This window comes from Megascapheus bottae, chromosome 3 (assembly GCF_031878675.1).
Source record: "Megascapheus bottae isolate mThoBot1 chromosome 3, mThoBot2.hap1, whole genome shotgun sequence".
Taxonomy (NCBI): domain Eukaryota; kingdom Metazoa; phylum Chordata; class Mammalia; order Rodentia; family Geomyidae; genus Megascapheus; species Megascapheus bottae.
In genome coordinates, this window is record NC_143511.1 from 35,347,304 (window position 1) to 35,367,110 (window position 19,807).

At 49.0% G+C, this 19,807-nt stretch overlaps 2 protein-coding genes across 6 annotated transcripts in view; one reads left to right on the plus strand and one right to left on the minus strand.

Annotated features, from left to right (window-relative positions):
• The window catches only part of Rbak (RB associated KRAB zinc finger), a 132,732-nt gene that overhangs the window by 76,026 nt on the left and 36,899 nt on the right, over positions 1–19,807 (minus strand). For all 5 annotated transcript variants that reach the window (XM_090329886.1, XM_090329890.1, XM_090329889.1 and 2 more), the window contains 2 exons: positions 7,999–8,126; positions 5,257–5,390 (listed from right to left, as the gene is read on the minus strand). The gene's annotated coding sequence lies outside the window, so the exon portion shown is untranslated. The remainder of the gene's footprint in view (positions 1–5,256; positions 5,391–7,998; positions 8,127–19,807) is intronic.
• On the plus strand, positions 14,992–19,027 carry LOC150065312 (serine/threonine-protein kinase PAK 1-like). The gene is made up of 4 exons (XM_090329883.1): positions 14,992–15,195; positions 15,696–15,791; positions 17,265–17,458; positions 17,718–19,027. The coding sequence occupies exons 1-4, from the start codon at positions 15,026–15,028 to the stop codon at positions 18,755–18,757; spliced, it is 1,500 nt and encodes a 499-aa protein (XP_090186009.1). The 5' UTR covers positions 14,992–15,025; the 3' UTR covers positions 18,758–19,027.

Sequence of the window (19,807 nt, forward strand, 5' to 3'; positions counted from 1 at the left end):
GTGGTACTGAGGAATCGAACTCGGGTCTTCATGCATGCTAGGCAAGCACTTTAACCACTAGGCCAAACTCCCGGCCCCTCCACTTAACTCTTTGGAAAAGCCCAAAATGCACCTGTAGCTCTAGTGGTATTGGAACAACAACAAGAATATATATTCAGGGAGAGCACCTATGCCCAGTACAGCACAGCGAGTGCACAAAGACCCAATCCCAAAGCTGGTGCACAAAGGAGCATGCCCTTATCTCCAATTAACTATTTGAAAAGGCCAAAATGGATCTGTAGCTCCACTTGTAGTCTTGAACAACAGGAACAAATATTCAGCACAGTTTCCAGACTGCGTACTGTATGGCCCAATGGCCCAAGCACAAAGGCATGTGCTCTTATCTCCAGATAACTATTTGATACTGGCCAAAATGGATCTCAACCTCCAGTGGTAATCTCAAACAAGAATCAGAAAAGTCATTCAGAGACAGGGCCCAGGCTAACTGCTGAGTAGCACATGCGCAAATGTGTGTGGGCAATAGAGCCTGCTCTTATCTCCAATTACGTATTTGAAAAAAGGCCACCATGAATCTGTAGCTCAAGTGGTAGTCTTGAACATCAACAAGAACAAATATTCAGGGACAGCATCCAAGCCAGGTACTGCTTGGCACATGCACAAAGGTGCATGTACAAGGGCAAGCGCGCTTATCTCCAAATCACTCTTTGAAATTGGCCAAAATAGATCTAGAGCTCAAGTGGTAGTCTAGAGCAACAACAAGAAAACATATTTAGGGACAGCACTCAGGCCCACTCCTGTCCAGCTCTGTGCAAAGGCTCTTGCAGAAAGCTGTGTGCTCTTATCTCCAATTAAGTATTTGAAGAAGGCCACAATGGATCCGTAGCTCAAGTGGTAGTCTTGAACAACAACAAGAACAGACATTCAGCACAGTTCCCAGACCCCGTACTGCATATTCTGTGTGCAAATGCGAGCAACCCATGTGTGTGCGTAAAGGCGCGGGCTCTTATCTCCAATTAACTATCTGAAAAAGGCCAACATGGATCAGAAGCTCAAGGGGTAGTCTTGAACAACAGCAAGAAATTACATTCAGGGACAGCACCCAGACCCTCAACTGCCTGGTCTTTGTGTAAATGATCTTGAAGAAAGCTGTGTGCTCTTATCTCTAAAGTAGTTGAAGAAGGCCAAAATGGATAGAAAGCTCAAGTGGTAGTCTTCAACCACAACAAGAACAAACACTTGGCACAGTTCCCAGACCCTGTACCACAACAGCAATTATCTCCAGTTACCTGAAGGGGGACCCCTTTCTTGATTTCCCCCAAATCCATCCCCTATAGGAATTTCTCATCTTCATGATGAAGGAGTAGTTAAGGCTGGGGCTCTAAAAGCCCTGATAACAGCTCAGATTACAAGAGCAGTTAAGCCAGGTGGAGTTACCAGAATTCCTCCCCCTTGACCTGCCAGGAAAATCCCTCCCTTTCCACTGTCTTCAGAGCAGTGCTCCAGAAGACCACCAAGATGATAGGTCCGTTCAAACAGCAAGCGTGTCAGTGGTTGCCCCAGCCATCACTCAACTATATTGAATTCCATTGGCCACCTGTGTGTGGCCCAGCCCAACCACATGGCCGGTGGTCTAGAAAAGTAGCCTGCAAGATTAGGCGGGGTCGGTCATTCACTCACATCTTAGAGACGGCCCTGACCAGTCAGTAGGATTCTCCATGCTAGGCGCGGAATAAAACTCTGTAAACTTCGGCTGTTGTGTCAGACTCCTTTCTTTGATCACGGACCCTAATGTTGGGGAACTGGACCCTAACATTACCCATTAGAAAAAGGCCAAATCGATCTGCAGTGGTAATCTTGAACAACAACAAGAACAAATATTCAGGGACAGCACCCAGCACGAACACTGCAAGGCTGTTTGCAAAGGCGTGTATGTACTCTTATGTCCAATTAACTCTGTGAAAAAGGCCTTCATGGTGGGTGCCCAAAGGAGTATGCTCAAAGGCATGTGGGCAAATGCTTGCTTTTATCTCTAATTAAGTCTTTGAAAAGGCCAAAATGGATCTGTAGATCAGGTGCTAGTCTTGACGGCACCTGAGCCCAGCACTGCTATGGCATGCACAAAAGCAGGTGCCGATAGGCACACGGGCAAAGGCGCGGGCTCTTCCCTCCAATTCACTATTTCAAAAAGGCCAAAATGAATCTGTAGCTCAAGTGGTAGTCCTGAACAACAACAAGAAATAATATTCAGGGACCGAACCCAGGCCTTATACTACACGGCACCTGCGCAAAGGCCTGTGTGCAAATGTGGGTGGGTAAAGGTGCTCAGGCCAAGGTGTGACCTCTTATCTCCAATTAACTATTTGAAATAGGCCAAAATGGATCTGGAGCTAAAGTGGGACTCTGACAACAAGAACAACTAAGTCCATAACGCTCCACCATGCCAGTCCTCTCTGAGCTACAGTGGACACTAGCCATCTTTACCAACAGTTGGGAAGCTGTGTCTTCCTTACCGCTGCCAGTGGGCAAGATGGCCACAGCCTTCAGTACAATACACTTTTCTACATCTTGCTCACATGGGAGACAGGGCTTCAGAAATAATCTCACACTGGAAAATGACTTGCCTAGCAGCCCCAAATCCCTTGATCTGTCTCCCCTGACCAAGGAAGAAAGATGCCCCTTCAGATCTCCAATATCCAATCCTACTCCACCAAACAGAGCAACACTCCATCAAGTGGCAGCCAGCAGAAATACACTTGCGTGACAAGCTTTAGGGTTGTGGACAGAGGCTTCAGAACAGAATCAAGTCCAGGTGAAGGCCCAGGACGAACTAGAGAGAACTCAGAGATCTCTGGAAAAGTTCAAACCATCTCTGTCACTGGATTCACATCACAGGTAGTGCCGAGTAGAAAATGCCTTAGGAGGATGACAGACACAAAGCCAAACACACAAACACAGAAACACACACAAACTCAGACAGATGCACACACACACACACACAGAAAGGCACTCATTAGCAGACATGGAAAGAGGGACATGGAGAGAGACAATCACATGGGCAGCAAAATGGAGAAAGAGAGACAGGCAGAGGAACAGATCATGGATTTCAGGAGTACAAGGGAAATGTACATGGAGTCAGTTGTGTAGTTGTGGATGTGCAGTTGTCTTATTTTTTTTTTTTTTTGCAATTCGTGGGCTTCAGCTCGGGGCCTGAGCACTGTCCTTGGACTTTCTCAAGGCTAGAGCTCTACTACTTGAGCCTCAGCACCACTTCCAGCTTTTTTTTCTATGTATGTGGTACTGAGGAATCGAACCTGGGTCTTCGTGCATGCTAGGCAAGCACTCTACCACTAGGCCAACTCCCAGCCCATGTACTTGTCTTTTCTTTGATCTCAAGACCCACACGGGTGCTTGGATTCAATGATGAGCATTGATTGCCCGTGGTGTGTGAACCCATTATTTGCTTCTTGCAGTTTTCTTCTGTGTAGTGGCACGTGTTCCCATCTTGCCAGAAAATAAATCAGAGGCCCGTGGAGACTAATAAATGTGAAAAAGAAACCAGAATGTGGGCAAGTGTACACTCTACACTTAGGTGACACGACACTCGTGGACAGAGGTTAACTGGGGAGCAGAAGAGTCAGGAGTAGAGGCACAGCTTGTTGTGAGCTTGGGGTTCGAGAAATCTTGAATTGGAGAAGGGTGAGTGAACAAGGAGACAGCATGAGGCTGTTGAAGGTCCCAAACCCATGGCTCACTGTGGCTTCTCCCTGACAAAATGATCCTCCCCAAAGAGTTGAATGAACATCAGGCCGGAAGCCAGCTCCAGGCCTGCGAGGCCAGCCTGTCTGAAGTTCACCAAGTCCTCCTGCTCATACTCACCCAGGCCCCACCAGCCAGAAGACTGCCTTGTGAAGGCCTCACAGCCCTGGGGACTGAGGATGTGACCAAGAAGGCCACACTGCAGATTTTCCTGAGCTGCCTCACCAGTCAATGGCATCAACCTAGACCTTCAGCTGGCCCCTGTGGGCCACTGGTGAACAGAGGCACCTTCTGAGACAAGGGAACTGGACAAGTCACTGAAGTTAGGGCAGGACCCACACCCTCCATCCGGCAGGGATGGCAGCACCCTCCGCTGGACTTCTCAGACTCTCAGTTTCCTGGCTTAGATATGGGCTCAGGGAGAGCCCTCATTGCTCATGACGAGTGTGGGGCTTGTGGTAAAGCAGGGAGGAGTGGATGCTCAGAAGGGTGGGCCCAGCTTGTGTCCTGGCTGATGAGTGAAGCAGAAGGGGGATGATCTCTGCTCTGCACGCACAGGCACACACATCTCTCAGATTCATTAGTGCTGAAAAAGAGGGGTGGCCCCTAAGCTCTCAGGCACAGCATTCTTGAGTGTCAAAGAAAGCAGAAGTAGGTGTCCAATGCTGTCTACACAGTGTATAAAGGGAGCTTGGCTCTGTTCCTGTGTGCTTGACATCTAGGCTACCCTGTCACTGCCTCCATGCAAGAGGCCCATGTCCCCACACCAGCTGCTTCCTGTGCATGGACAAGGAGGAGGCTCCCTATCCAGTCACCACACCAGGCCACGGTTGACCTTTGGCCTAAGATCTCCCTTCCAGTTACAAACACTGACAAGGAAGAAATGGAGGCAGGCAAGAAAACCAGGAAGAAACCAGGAGCAATGTGTCCAGGTAGGAGTCCAGGGGAGATGAAGACAGTTTGGATGTGGCTGGTCAAGACAGGACACAGAGTCTGGGGATGGCCTGAGCTGCCCATGTGACAACACAGCCTTTTTCTCAGCCACCCCTGATGAAGAACCCACACAAGAGCAAGTGCTATCACCTGTCCTCCCACACTGGGGCATGCCCCCTGCTCATCCATTTCTATGCAGAATACAATCATATGAATTACAAAACCTGAAATGGATGTCTCCTTTGAAAAGAACAGAATAAGGGTATATCTCACTCTTCTAACTGAGGGAGGATAATTAGTCATAGAATGGAAAATCTTTGATGAATCAGTACACATCTCTAATTCTAAATCACATTTTGTGTGAGGAGCAAGACATTGCCTGCCCTGCGGGCAAAGGTTCCCACCTCACTTTGAGGGAAGAGAATAGGAGATTGTTAGCTATACTCATTGCTGCAGGCAGGTTGGACTCAATGACTTATCTCTGTGAAGGGCAAGCAGTCACAGAGGCAGGTTAAAGAGATCTTAGAGCTGCTCTGGAGCTGTCAGGGAAAGTAGAACAAAACTCACTTCTGTCACGATGACATCATCATCCAGGTCCTCTTCTTCATGTTGCTGAGGAGCTGGGGTGACCAGCATTGGAATCCCTTCTTCATCAGAAGAATCTGATATGGTAATAGGCCCTTCTCTGAGACTAATCCAGTCTAAAAGGAGGCAAACAACACTGTTATTAGAACACTGACACAATCACGTTCACTCTTGCAAATTCAATTTTGGCCCAAAGAGTGTTAACAGTCTAACGTTTATGATAACTACTGTTAACTTACCACCTGAAAGCACATACACTAAAGCAGTAACAGCTATGTTTCCATGTTTCCTTTTGTTTTGTTTTCCCTTAATAGTGCTAGAGTATATGCTAAAGATCGTCAACTTTTTCTTTTTTTTCCCTCTCTTTTTTCGTGCTGGTCCCAGGGCTTTAACTCAGTGGCTCACACCTGTAATCCTAGTTACTCAGGAGGCTGAGATCTGAGTACTGAAGTTCATAGCCAGCCAGGCATTAAAGAATGTGAGATTCTTACCTCCAATTAAGCATTAGAAAACAGAAGGTAGGGCTGTGGCTTAAGGGGTAGCGCAGTAGCCTTGAGTTGAAGAGTTCAGACATAGCACCCCATGACCCACTAAAAAAAAGAAAAAGATCAGGAGTTTAGCCCAGTGGTACAATGCTTGCCTAGCATGCACAAAGACCTGAGTTCGATTTCTCAGTACCATATACATAGAAAAAGCCAGAAATGGTACAGTGGCTCAAGTGTTAGAGCATTAGCCTTGAGAAGGCCCAAGGACCATCCATGTTCAAGCCTTGAGTTCAAGCCCTAGGACTCCCCCCACACCAAAAAAAAGACCCCCCCAAATCAATGATCTCATTTACTGAGCTGCAGAGATTCTAAGGACAGCAATTATCACACACACACACACACACACACACACCACCACCACCACCACCACCACCATCACAACTACCACCACCACCACCACCACCACCACCACCTCCACCACCACCACCAACAACAACAACAAAACAGTTGAAGGTTCTGTCTTGCTTTGAGTCTTGCCCTGAATGTCATATTACAAAGCTGCTAAGAATGTTTTTGTTGTTTTGTTTGTTGTTTGGCCAGTTCCAGTGATTCAACTCAGAGCCTGGGCACTGTCCTTGGATTTTCTCAAGGATAGAGCTCTACCACTTTAGCCACAGGTCCATTTCTGGCTTTTTCTATGTATGTGGTACCAAGGAATGGAACCCAGATCTTCGTGCATGTTAGGAAAGCACTCTACCACTAGGCCAAACTCCAGGCCAATCAATGCTTCATAGTGAGACCCTGTCTCAAAAAAACCAAACTTGGGACCTGGGACTTTGGCCTAGTGGTAGGATGCTTGCCTAGCACGCAGGAAGACCCGGGTTCAATCCCTCGGTACCACATACATAGAAAAAGCTGGAAATGGTGCTATGGCTCACGTGGTAGAGCTCTGGCCTTGAGAAAGCCCAAGGACATTGCTTAGGCCCTGAGTTGAAGCCAGGGCTGAAAAAAAAATCGAAACTAGTTGAGTGATCTTAAATCTATAATTCGAGCTACTCGGGTGACTTGAGATCTGGAGGATTAAATTTGATGTCATTCCAGGCCAGAAAGTCCATAGCATTCCACGTACAGAAAAAAGCCAGGACAAAGATGTGGCTCAAGTGGTAGAACACCAGGCTTGAAGAAGCTGAGCAAGAAGGAGAAGCCTGTAGTTCAAGCCCTGGCATGGGGAAAAGAAGGAAACAGAGGAAGAAGCACAGAAGGGACCGAGGAAGGGAGGGAGGGAGGGAGGGAGGGAAAGAAGGTGTGAAAAGTGGGGGGAGGGGAGAGAAACAACAACAGAAAAAAAACACAGAAAAGAAATATCATGTGAGGGCAAGCAAACTTACTAGTACCTATAACTGTTGTAGGAAAAATAAGCTCACAGGAGCACTCCTAATCCCATCTCTATAGATCCAATGACTGTCTACTCACAGGTTGGATTACTAGCATATTAATCTACTTATGTAAGATTTCATTTCTTCCTTTTCTGGCTGGTATACACAGGGACTCTTCCTTCCTAGGCAAGTGTAGTACCAATGAGCCATGCCTCAGCCCTTTTTGCTTTAGTTTGTTTATAGAAAGGATCTAACACTTTTGTCCAGGCTGCCTGGGGTCATGCTTTTTATGTATGTGTGTGTGTGTGGTTATGGGATTGAACTCTGGGCCTGGACGTTATCCCTGAGCTCTTCAGCTGAAGGCTACTGCCCTACCCCTTAAGCCACAACACCACTTCCCTTGTTTTCTGGTGGTTAATTGAAGAGGCACTAACTAAAGTCCCTGGGCTGGCTTTGACTCCTGAACCATGATTTTCAGAGCTCAGCCTCCTGAGTAGCTAGGATTATAGGTGTGAGCCAGCTCGCCCAGCTGGGTAATGATTTTACCTTTACCACTTGAGTAGCTAACTACAAGCATATAATACCATGCTTTGTCTCTTGGGGTTCTAACTAACCTCTCCCAGGCTAGCCTCAAAGCACTGGTCTCCTACCTCTGCTTCCTGAGTAACTGGGAATTTAGGCATTTGCCACCATGCTCGGTATGAGGGAGGATTGATAAAATTCATTCATGACTATATGTGTAAGCTGGCACACTACTAGTCTAACAAATGCTTTTTATGCCTGATGTTCTCAGATCTAAAAATAAAATACTTCTGGATTCTAAAGCAGGCTAGATTCTTGGCCAAGTAGAATAAACAACTTACCTTGTCTCCTGTGGCAGTGAAAGTTGTTCAAGTGAATTATCTCTTCATTGTTATTTCCCTCTGCCATTTTCAAACGCAGTCATATATATGTGTGTGTGTTATTTTTAGTATTCAGACATGATGACCATCTGTACCAAAGCATATGGGGGGAAAAAAAGAGCATTAAGAGTATTTGTCACACGCTGGTGGCTTACACCTAATGACTGTATACAGCAGAGTATAGGCTTTTGGAGTGATGTAGTTTCAGTTTTTGCTCAAGGATAGCACTCTGCCACTTGACACACAGCATCATATCCAGTTTTTGTTTATACGGTACTGAGGAATCGAACCCAGGGCCTCATGTGTGCTAGGCAAGTATTCTTAACACTAAGCCACATCCTTTCTTTTTGGGGGCCTGGGAGCTGTCACTGAGCTCTTCAGCTCAAGGCTACCACCCTACCCCTGAATCACAGCGCCACTTCTGGTTTTCTGGTGGTGAACGGGAGATGAGTCTCCTGGTCTTTAGTGCCTGGGCTGGCTTTGAACTATCCTCAGATCTCAGCCTCCTGAGTAGCTAGGATTACAGGCATCAGCCACTGTGTCCAGCAAACTTTCTCATCAGTCAAATATTTCATCTTTTTTTTGGTGGGGGGGTCAGTATTAGGACTTGAACTCAGACCCTGGGTGCTGTCCCTGAACTATTTCACTACTGCTGTATCATTCTGAGTCACAGTGCCACTTATAAGCTTTCACTGCTATTGGTAATGTTCTGCCTTGACAGCATTTCAGATGCTGTTGGTCTCCATGTCCTCAACCAGTCAAGGCCACGGCCGTAACTGTCTGTATATACCTATAATTTAATGTCTCTCCACATGTTGCAAAGTAGAAGAAATGTGATTTTTCAAATTTAAACTTCATTATACCAAAATCAAGACAAAAAATTACTTTTTTTTTGTTCCAGGCACAATGGCTCATCCCAATTATCGGGGAGGATCATGGTTTCAAGCAGCTGGTAAAAAAGAAGTGAAAGCCAAGGTTGTGGCTCATACCTGTAATCCTAGCTACTCAGGAGGCTGAGATCTGAGGATCAAGGTTCAAAGCTGGCCCTGGCACTAAAAAACCTGAGACTCTTAGAAAACAGGAAGGACCTGAGACTCCTAGAAAACAGGAAGTGGGGCTTGGCTCAAGGTTAGGGTGGTAGCGTTGCACTCAAGAGCTCAGGGACAAGGCCAAGACCCAGGGATAGGGTGGTAGCCTTGAGCTGAAAACTTCAGTGACCATTCCCAGGCCAGAGTTTAAGCTCCATGACTGACACACACTGACACACACACACACAAGTGAGATTCCATCTCAACAAATAAGCTGAGCATGGGGATTCAATCTGTAATCCTAGCTATGTGGAAGGTATAAGTAGGATGACAATCCAAATCTACCTAAGCAAGAAGTACAACATTTGATCTGAAAATTAACCTAAAGCAAAAAGGCACAGAGGAATTGTTCAAGTGGTACAGAGCTTGGCAGGCAAGCAAAAGCCCTGAGTCCAAACCTGTTTTTCGATTGTTGTTGTTGTGGGGCTTGAACTCTGAGCCTAGGCACTGTCCCTGAGCTCTTCAGCTCATGACTACTGCCCTAGCGCCCATGAGCCAGCCACAGCCCAACTTCTAGTGGCTAATTGGAGATAAGAGCCTGGCTTTTGAACCAAGATCATCAGATCTCAGTCTTCTAGGTGGCTAGGATTACAGCAGTGGGTCACTGCACCTGGCATGTTATTGTTTTTTAGTTAAGATTTCATTTATGAGTCAGGGCTGGGAGCTTGGCTTAGTGGTAGAGTGCTTCCTAGCATGCATGAAGATCCAGGTTCGATTCCTTGGTACCATATACATACAAAAAAGCTGGAAATGGTGCTGTGGCTCTAGTGCTAGAGCATTGGCCTTGAGAAAGTCCAAGGGCAGTGTTCAGGCTCTAAGTTCAAGCCCCAGGACTGCAAAAAGAAAAAGAAAAGAGTTAATTTACTAGTATTGACCGGAATATGTTTTATCTGATTAAAGGCATTTCAAAAACCCTCCAGCAGACATCATCCCTATTCAGGGACACTTTTTCTTACAGACTGAGACTGTACTAAATGGGAAAAAAATCGGGTAGTTAGAAAGAAAAGTGTCATCAATTATTTAAGCAAATAATAATAAAAATGGTACTGAGAAAGCAAAGGCAAAAAGAATAAAAAGTAGAAGGCTCTGATGAAGACCCACATATATTCACTCATCAACACTAAACAAAGATGCACTCAGTGAAGGAGTAGGGGGAATCCACATGGGAGAAAAATAAGCTTGGATTCCTTTTTAAGATGGCACATAAAAGTCAATTCTCAGCTGGGGGCTGTGGCTCATGCCTGTAATCCTGGCTACTCGGGAGATCTGAGGATCGAGGTTCAAAGTCAGCCCAGGCACTAAAGACTCTGAGACTCATCTCCAATTAACCACTAGAAAGCCAGAAGTGGCTCTTTGGCTCAAGCAGTAGGGTGTTAGCCTTGAGCTGAAGAGCTCAGGAACACTGCCCAGGTCCAGAGCTCTTGCCAGGCACCAGTGGTACCTAGAATCCTAGCTACTTAGGAGGCTGAGATCTGAGGATCTCAAAGCCCAAAGTTGGCCTACACCGATGAATGGATCCAAAAACTGAATATCAAGCAAGAAATGCACAAAACCAGCCGGCAAGGTGGCTCAAGCCTGTAATCCTAACAAATCAGGAGGCTGAGATCTGAGGATCAAGATTCAAAGCCAGCTGAGAGCACAAAAGGACCAGAGATTCTGATCCAATTAACCTCTAGAAAAAGGGAAGTGCAGTCTGGCTCAAAGATAGTGTGATAGCCTAGAGCTGAAGAGCTCAGGGACACTGTGCAGGCACAGGGGTACGGTAGTAACATTGAGCTGAAGAGCTCGGGACAGCACCCAGGCCAAGTTCGAGCCCCATGACCCACCAAAATAAAACCAAAAAAAAAAAAAAACCCTGAACATAGGGCCAGGAGTTTTACTAACAGACAGCAATGGTAAACAGGGAAAAGCTCTGACATCAAATTCAGTGTCCCTAACCAAGGACTTTTCTTTCCCATTAGGGTTTTTCTTTTTGTTTTTTTCCCCCCCAATCCTGGGGCTTGAACTCTTGGCCTAGGTGCTGTTCCTAAGCTACTTTTGTTCAAGGCTAGCACTGTCCCACTGGAGCCACAGTGCCATTCAGCTTTTCCTGAGTAACTAGATATATGAGTCTCATAGACTTTCCTGCTTGTGCTGGCTTTGAACCTCAGACTTCAGGTCTCAGATTTCAGAGTAGTTAGGATTACAGGCATGAGCCTCCAGCAGTCTAGTTTTTTGTTTGTTTGTTTTTGTTTACTGTCACTATTGGGGCTTGAGCTAAGGGCCTGAGCACTATCCTGGAGTTTTTTTTTTGCTCAAGCTATCATTCAACCACTTGAGCCACCACTTCCAGCCTTTTCTGTATATGTGGTACCAAGGGTTTTGTACATATTGGGCCACTAGGCCACAGTCTTGGCCCTCTGCTTAGGTTTTTAAGAATCATTTTCCCAGGCACAATGGCTCATACCTGTAATCCAGCTACTCAGGAAGCTGAGATATGAGGACTGATGTTCAAAGACAGCTGGGGCACAAAAGACTATGGGATAAATATATCCAATTAACTACCAGAAAACCAGAAGTGCTGTGGCTCAAAGTGATAGAGCACTATCACTGAGCTTTAGAGTTCAGAGACAATACCCAAGCCCAGAGTTCAATCCTCACAATCAAATAATACTGCTACTACTAATTTTAAACACTACAGAAGCCTAATTTTTTTTTATTCACCAAATAGCCTCCTTCAATTTTTTCAGTAGGAAGCAAAGGAGACTAAGTCATTTTCCATTGGTTAAATGCGAAATAGTAAACAGTTCTGGTGGAGCTATGAGTCCTCCTGAGTACACAATAGGGGTCCTAAATAGTGGTGACAAATAGTCTGGTGAAGGTATTTTCACTCCTGCCTGGGATGTCTCTGCATCAGGGCATTCCCCAACCTTTGGTCCTCTCACCTGAACTTCAGATCAGATGGCCTCAGTCAGAATCCTGGCCTCACCACCTAATGTATCAGTACCTTTGGGGTAAGCCGTTAAATCTTCAGACTCCAGTTCTGTGTCACAGTGGCATGTGTTTTCATCTTGCCAGAAAATAACTCAGAGCCCTGGGGAGGCTAATGAATGTGAAAGAGAAACCAGAATCTAGGCAGGAGTACACTCTACACTTAGGTGACACGACACTCGTGGACAGAGGTTAACTGGGGAGCAGGAGTCAGGAGTAGAGGTACAGCTCATTGTGTGCTTGGGGTTCGAGAAATCTAGAATCGGAGAACAAGGAGAACAGCAAGAGGCTGTTGAAGGTCCCAAAGCAGGGCTCACTGTCCTTTTGCCCTGACAAAAGGATCTTCCCCAAATTGTTGAACATCATGCCGCAAACCAGCTCCAGGCCTGCGAAGCCAGCCTGTCTGAAATTGACCAAGCGTTCCTGCTCATACACACCCAGGCCCCATCAGCCAGAAGACTGCCTTGTGAACGCCTCACAGCCCTGGGGACTGAGGATGTGACCAAGAAGGCCACACTGCAGATTTTCCTGAGCTGCCTCACCAGTCAATGGCATCAACCTAGACCTTCAGCTGGCCCCTGTGGGCCACTGGTGAACAGAGGCACCTTCTGAGACAAGGGAACTGTTCAAGTCACTGAGGTTAGGGCAGGACCCACACCCTCCATCCAGGAAGGACGGCCGCACCCTCTGCTGGACTTCTCAGACTCTCAGTTTCCTGGCTTAGATATGGGCTCAGGGAGAGCCCTCATTGCTCATGATGAGTGTGGGGCTTGTGGTAAAGCAGGGAGAAGTGGATGCTCAGAAGGGTGGGCCCAGCTTGTGTCCTGGCCGATGAGTGAAGCAGAAGGGGGATGATCTCTGCTCTGCACGCACAGGCACACACATCTCCCAGATTCATTAGTGCTGAAAAAGAGGGGTGGCCCCTAAGCTCTAAGGCACAGCAGTCTTGAGCGTCAAAGAAAGCATGAGAAGTAGCTATCCAATGCTGTCTATACAGTGTTTAAAGGGAGCTTGGCTATGTTCCGGTGTGCTTGACATCTAGGCTACCCTGACACTGCCTCCATGCAACAGGCCCATGTCCTGTGCATGGACAAGGAGGAGGCCCCCCATCCAGTCACCACACCTAAGATCTCTCTTGGAGTTACAACCACTGCCAAAGGAAGAAATGGAGGCGGGAAAGAAATCCAAGAAGGAACCACGAGCTCTCTGTCCAGCTAGGAGTCAGGGTAGATGAAGACAGCTTGGATGTGGTCGGTCAAGATAGGACACAGGGTCTGGGGATGGCCGGAGCTGCCCATATGGCAACGCAGCCTTTTTCTCAGCCACCCCGATACAGAACCACACAAAGAGCAAGTGCAATCACCTGTGTTCCCACACTGGGGCATGCCGTAACCAGGCCTCAACTTTCCTGGCTGGAGGAGGCACTCATGGTGGCACTGATAGTACTGAGACAGAAAGGGGGACAATGAGAGTGACCCGCTTTGCTGAATCTCAGTCCTATTATTTCCTTTAGTCTCTTTTCTCTTCTTTCTCTTATCTGTTGGATGGCATTGGTGCATCTTTAAACCAGAGTCTGGCCCAGGGGACAGCCATGACTGTGTCAGATGAGTCATTAGGAGTTGTGAGGGGAGGCCGGCTAGAAGAAGAGAGCAATGTGGAATGCACAGAGTCACCCCAAATCACAAGTTCAATCTACTGGGTAATGGAGCTCCCACACTGGGATTCACTTTTCCGAAGTCAGGTGCTGTGGTCAGGCTAGGTCCAGGGGAGGGCTTTTCAGAATTGGGCACCTACAGGCTCCAGTGAGTCTGAGCCCTAGCTCCATGGCTGTCTACAGAAAGGACATAGAGGGTTTGGTTCTGTGGGTCGTGGGAGGGCTGCGGCAGGTTCTAGGACCCAGGGCACGATCTCTGAGGCTCAGTTACCTGCATCTATCTGTGGAGCAGAGGAGCACGTGGTCAACCATCAAGTAGCATTTTCTGAACCCTTCTGCAGGACTAGAAGAGTTGGTGGAGTTGCATTTGTTTCAGTGCATCTGATCTCCTAGCAAGTGTTCCCTGTCAAGGCAGTCCCTCAGAGATGTGTGTCACTTTCTGACTTTGGTGAGACAAGGAATCAGGAGGTTGAATCCCTGAGAGTTCTGGGAGTCTTTGGAGTGGTGAGAGTCATCCTCTCCTATCCAGGGTCACATCTGGATAGGGCAAGGCTGTGTGCTTAAGACCCCACCTTGATAGATCCCCTTCAGCCAGAGCCTCTGACCTAGCTCTATGAGGGGCCACTGGTCCAGGGGCTTTGGGTCACAATGGCCAGTGGTCGGCCTGGGCAAGGCAGAAAAAGGCCTGAACAGGGCACCTTGCAAAGCTTGGGTCATAATCAAGGGCTCAAGGGAAGAGCTGTGCAGAGGTGACATCACAATGGCTCAGAGGACTCAGAACCCCGGGGTCCTCCCAGGAATTCACAGTCCACACAAGCCTCGGAGAGTGCACTTGTGTGGATCGTGTCCATTGCAAAGATGTTTCGTTGTTGCTGGCAAAGTGGTCGAGGCTCAGGCCTGAGTGATGGGCGGAGAGGGTTCCTGGGGCGCCTGTGTCCATGCTTTGTGCGCCCTGGCCTCCGCCACCGACGCCTCTGGAGATTTTTCCGGAGGAATTCTAGGGTAACATGGGACAGACCAGGGCAGGAAATGGCTAGGACGCCTTCCACCCTCATCTCCCTGTGCATCACCACTTTTCCTTCCCACGTGTGTGGAGGGGGGGCAGGGGTGTGTGTGGGGGTGTGTCCCTGTGAGTGTCCCTGTGTGTGTTGCTGTGAGTGGTCAAATGTTTGCAGTTATTTGTGTGTGTCCATGAATGTTCCTGTAGTGTTGCACATGGCACTTGAACTGTCCCTGTGTGGTTCTCCTCCAGACTGAAGGGGACTTGTCCCCAGGCATGCCCGATGCCTGCGGGTCAGAGTTCCCCACGGCAGGCACACTGCAGGAGCAGGTGGACCACCTGGTGCTTGCCCAGCTGCTCGACAACTCCACCTTCATCCACACCTTCTTCAACAGCTACAGAAGGTGTGCAGACACCCTTCAGGTCCTGGACCTGCTGTTTACAAGGTGAGTGCCAATTCCAATAGCACAGGATTCCTGAGCTGCAGTGGAAGCCTTGGCAGTGGAGCCTGCAACGTGGGCTGCTCACACAGACTTCCTCTTTGGCACTTGCCACTGCCTGGGGATCAAAGCAGGGAAGTCCTCGGCTACACTGGCACAGGCACACATGCTGCACTGTCCTGTCTAGGCCTGCAGGCTCTCCTCTCGGGCTATGTATCTCTGAGACCTCCAACAAAGCACTGTCTCTCTTCAACAAGAAGGCAACCCGTTTTCTCTGCATGACCTCGTCCACCTAGATAAGAGACAGAGCAGGGCTGGCTGGGGCAAGTGCCAAGGCACTGTACTCCTAAGCTCATCACCCAGGGGCTACTGTCCTCATGCATGGCACCAATGGGAAGTAGTGCTCATGGAGGGCCAATATGCAGGCAATGTGCTTGGTGGTACAAGAAGGGCAGACATGGACTGGCTGACCTGGGCTAGCCAGTGATGCTTCAAATCCTCAACAGGTTCAGGAGTTTGGAAGCCCCCATGGGCTCCTCTGGACAGACTGACATCCTCCCGCATTCCAGCGAGGATGTCATCCCTGGAAACAAGCTCTACAAGTGAGTGAGTGGGATTCGATCTCCAGCTAGGGCATGTTCCACATTGGAGAAAAATCCATGGGTGTGTGTTTGTGTGTATGTGTGTGTTACTCTCGTGCTCATCTTTATGTGTGTCTGCATGGTTGCGAGTGTGTGCTTGATTTCGAGTGTGAAGGTCTGCGCATGCGCGTGGGCGCACTCGCACACACTCCTCTGTGTGTGTGTGTGCTGGAGTTGGGGCTGTGAGTGAGACACGGCCCAATCAGGAGCTCTGAACACCTATGATTATCAAGGGAGTCATGGGATCTGGGCATCCTCGGCAGCAGAGGGAAAACCCCAGGCAAGGGCTACTCATATGAGGACCACTAGAGGCTGGGTCCACGGCTGAGCCCCACGAGAAGGCATGCTCCCCACACACCTTACCAAGCAGGTTTGCTCAACTCACCTTGAGCTCCAAAAAAGGCCAAGACACATCTTTGCTTGGTCAGTGGGCCTGACATGCTGCTAGGTGTGAGGGAGAGCTCAGCGCCACGCTCAAGGGTGTTCTGGAAGGCAGACAGCCCTGGTGAGCATGCTAGGAAATGAGGCAGCAGAGCGCCTGAGGATGTGTGTCACACCCCTCTACATATCAGGCCGGATAGCAAGCCATCTTGGAGTCTAGCATGGAGAGAGTGGCCCAGGGGGGAGAGGAGGAAGGCACTGGAAAGAGCAGAAGGGTGTTGCTCCTCTCCGGGGCAGCAACACGGGAACGGGGAGGGACACACAGGGCCAGCCTGTAGTCCCCCGGGAGCCGAGCGAGATGGTAAGTGTCGAAGACCCAGCCCTCCCCCAATCACCGGGGAAGAAAGAACCACGCTGAGTCAGAAGCAGTGTTAACCATGAAAGCGCATCAGATCTCTCTGCTGATCTCTGCTGATCTCTGCTGATCTCTGATGCTCTCTGATGCTCTCCTCTCTTTATTGCGTCAGACAATTAGTTATATACTGTTAGGGTAGGAGAAGGTGGGCACTGGGAAGCTACCCAATAGAAAGAGGGCCTCTGTGCTACCACTAAGGGTCTGGGTGGGGCTGTCAGGTACTGGGCAGGACAGGTGCAGGAAAGCTCTCGAGACTTGAGCTGCTGCGAGACCCGCGAAACTGCGGGGGGTTCAATGGAGTCACGTACACAGAGATGCCTTAAGAGAGGTATGCAAAGGACCGAATGCCTAGACAAAGCCCTTTAATTGCGGCTGAGCCAGAATCAGGCTTCAGGGATGGAGGCTAGGCCCCAACAGAAGGGGCCAGAACTGCTCCCAGCATTTGGTCTTGGATCCCTCCTTGGAGTTTCTCTGCCAGCCTAGCTTAGGTTGGCTGGCCAGGGGTGGCACAGCTCAAAGGTGCCCCTGTTGGGATGTGCTGCTCTCTGAAAGGGCAGCCAACATCACAGGGGTGTGAGGATGACCCCAGGAGGGGCTGGCCTTCATTCACACTCTGCTTCCCACCCATTCGCCTCCAGGGCCATCTCCTGCCTCCTGAGCACCTGGCTGGACTACCACCCGCAGGACTTCTTGGCACCATCGCAGCATGCCTGCCTGCAGCGCCTGCGCGCACACCTGAGGCTCTACATGTGTGGCTCTGACCTGGAGCGCCGGGTCTCCCACATGCTCGCACAGTTGGGGATCCGGGAGCCCAGCCAGGCAGAGGCTATGGGTGCGCAGCCTGGGACTGACCCACAGCCTGGGAAGGGGTGGAGGTCGCAGGGCACCACTGGGTGGTGGAGACTCCGGAAGTAGCCATGGGCTGGGAGCAAGAGAAGCCTGAAGCCTAGCGTGGGTGCTGGCTGCTTGAGCAATAGGCTAGGTGGAAGTTCCCAGGCGGGCAAAGCTCAGGGAGGAGGGGGTGGTGGCGCTTCTCCAAGAGTCCCAAGCAAGCAGGCACGGAGAAGCTCTTGTGTCGTCCTGTCCTGCAGCTCCAGCAGGAGCTGTGACTGAACCACTTCCTGTCACTCCAACTCGGGACGTGGCTACATCTCCCATTTCACCTACTGAGAATACCACCACTCCACCAGATCCATTGACCCGGCATATTGAGAAGCAGCAGAAGAAACCCAACATGTCTGATGAGGAGATCTTAGAGAAATTACGGAGCATAGTGAGTGTGGGTGATCCTAAGAAGAAGTATACGCGCTTTGAGAAGATTGGACACGGTGCTTTGGGAACTGTGTATACCGCCATGGATGTAGCCACAGGACAGGAGGTGGCCATTAAGCAGATGAATCTGCAGCAGCATCCGGAGAAAGGGCTGGTTATTAATGAGATCCTGGTCATGAGGGAAAACAAGAACCCAAATATTGCAAACTACTTGGACAATTACCTTGTAGGAGATGAGCTATGGGTTGTCATGGAATACTTGGCTGGAGGTCCCTTGTCAGATGTGGTAACAAAAATCTGTATGGATGAAGGACAGATTGCTGCTGTGTGCCGTGAGTGTCTGCAGGCCCTAGAGTTCCTACATTCGAATCAAGTCATTCACAGAGACATCAAGAGCGACAATATACTGTTGGGAAAGGATGGCTCTGTCAAGTTAACCGATTTTGGATTCTGTGCACAGATAACTCCAGAACAGAGCAAAAGGAGCACCATGGTGGGAACGCCATATTGGATGGCACCCGAGGTGGTAACAAGAAAGCCCTATGGACCCGAGGTTGACATCTGGTCCCTGGGCATCGTGGCTATTGAAATGATGGAAGGAGAGCCCCCATACTTCAATGAAAACCCTCTGAGGGCCTTGTGCCTCATTGCCACCAGTGGCACTCCGGAACTTCAGAACCCAGAGAAGGTGTCGGCTATCTTCCGGGACTTTTTAAACCGCTGTCTGGACATGGATGTGGAAAAGAGAGGCTCAGCTAAAGAGCTCCTGCAGCATCCATTCCTCGAGGTTGCCAAGCCCCTCTCCTGCCTCATTCCATTGATTGCTGCAGCAAGGGAGGCAACCAAGAACAAGCCCTAAGATGCTGCCCACCCCAGGGTCGGGGACATTCTCCCACGCCCTGAATTCTTAGTGTAAGAACGCGCCTGCATCTTGGGATTACGTCACGTAGCAACACGTGCCTGCTTGCGTTGATGTGCAAACATCCTACCACCTGGCCTCTACCCCGAGCAAACATCCTACTACCCGACCCCCTACCCCAAGCAGTTCCTATACCCCACCCCCTCCTGCCTCTCCTGAAGAGGCATATAAACCCCTGTGTGAAAAATAAAATCTGCGGCTTAATCAGGACGCTTGTCTTGCTGCCTTCTTCGTGTCTCCTGTCCCTTTCATTCCTCCCTCTAGGTTCTTGGCCCTAGTCGACGTCCCGCTGGACGGGACAAATGCCACCCAACGTGGGGCCCGGGAGCCAGCGAGGCTGAGGAACGCTGTCTTCCAGGAAAACTTGGATCCAAGTGATTGTGTGACCGGCTCGGAGCTGCTACCCACCCAAGACATCAGTTTCGGTCAACGCTGAGCAGTGAAGACGGCGCAAGGTAAGTGACTGGCCATGGCACAGGTATCATCGTCACAGGAATTGCTCATCTCAGGTTTAAGAGGCCCTCAAGACACGAGGAACTCGCGTTAAAAGGAAAGATTTAAAGGCATTTTTTGATCATGGGGAAGAATTATATCCTTGGTTCCCCAAGGAGGGAACCATTAATAAGATTAACTGGCAGAGAGTTGGAGATTGTTTATTAAGAAGATTCATGTTTTTATAAGAATTTTCATGTAAGGATTGCAATTGTGGTCACATAAGGAACATTTTCTGCTTGAAACTATAAATAGTGCACGCTTGCGCTTGGCCATGTACAGCGTAAATAGCCTTTACCAAATGTGTTTGCAAGGAATTGTTTTTATGTGGCTAAAGTGATCATTGATCTCAAAGACTGCTTTTATACAATTCCCCTACACCCTGATGATATTTTGTTGGTGGCTCAGGACAGGCCAGATCTACAGAATTGTTTTGTGGAACTTTCTAAAGCCTTTCTTAACCTTGGCTTGCAAGTAACTCCTGATAAAAGTCCAGTG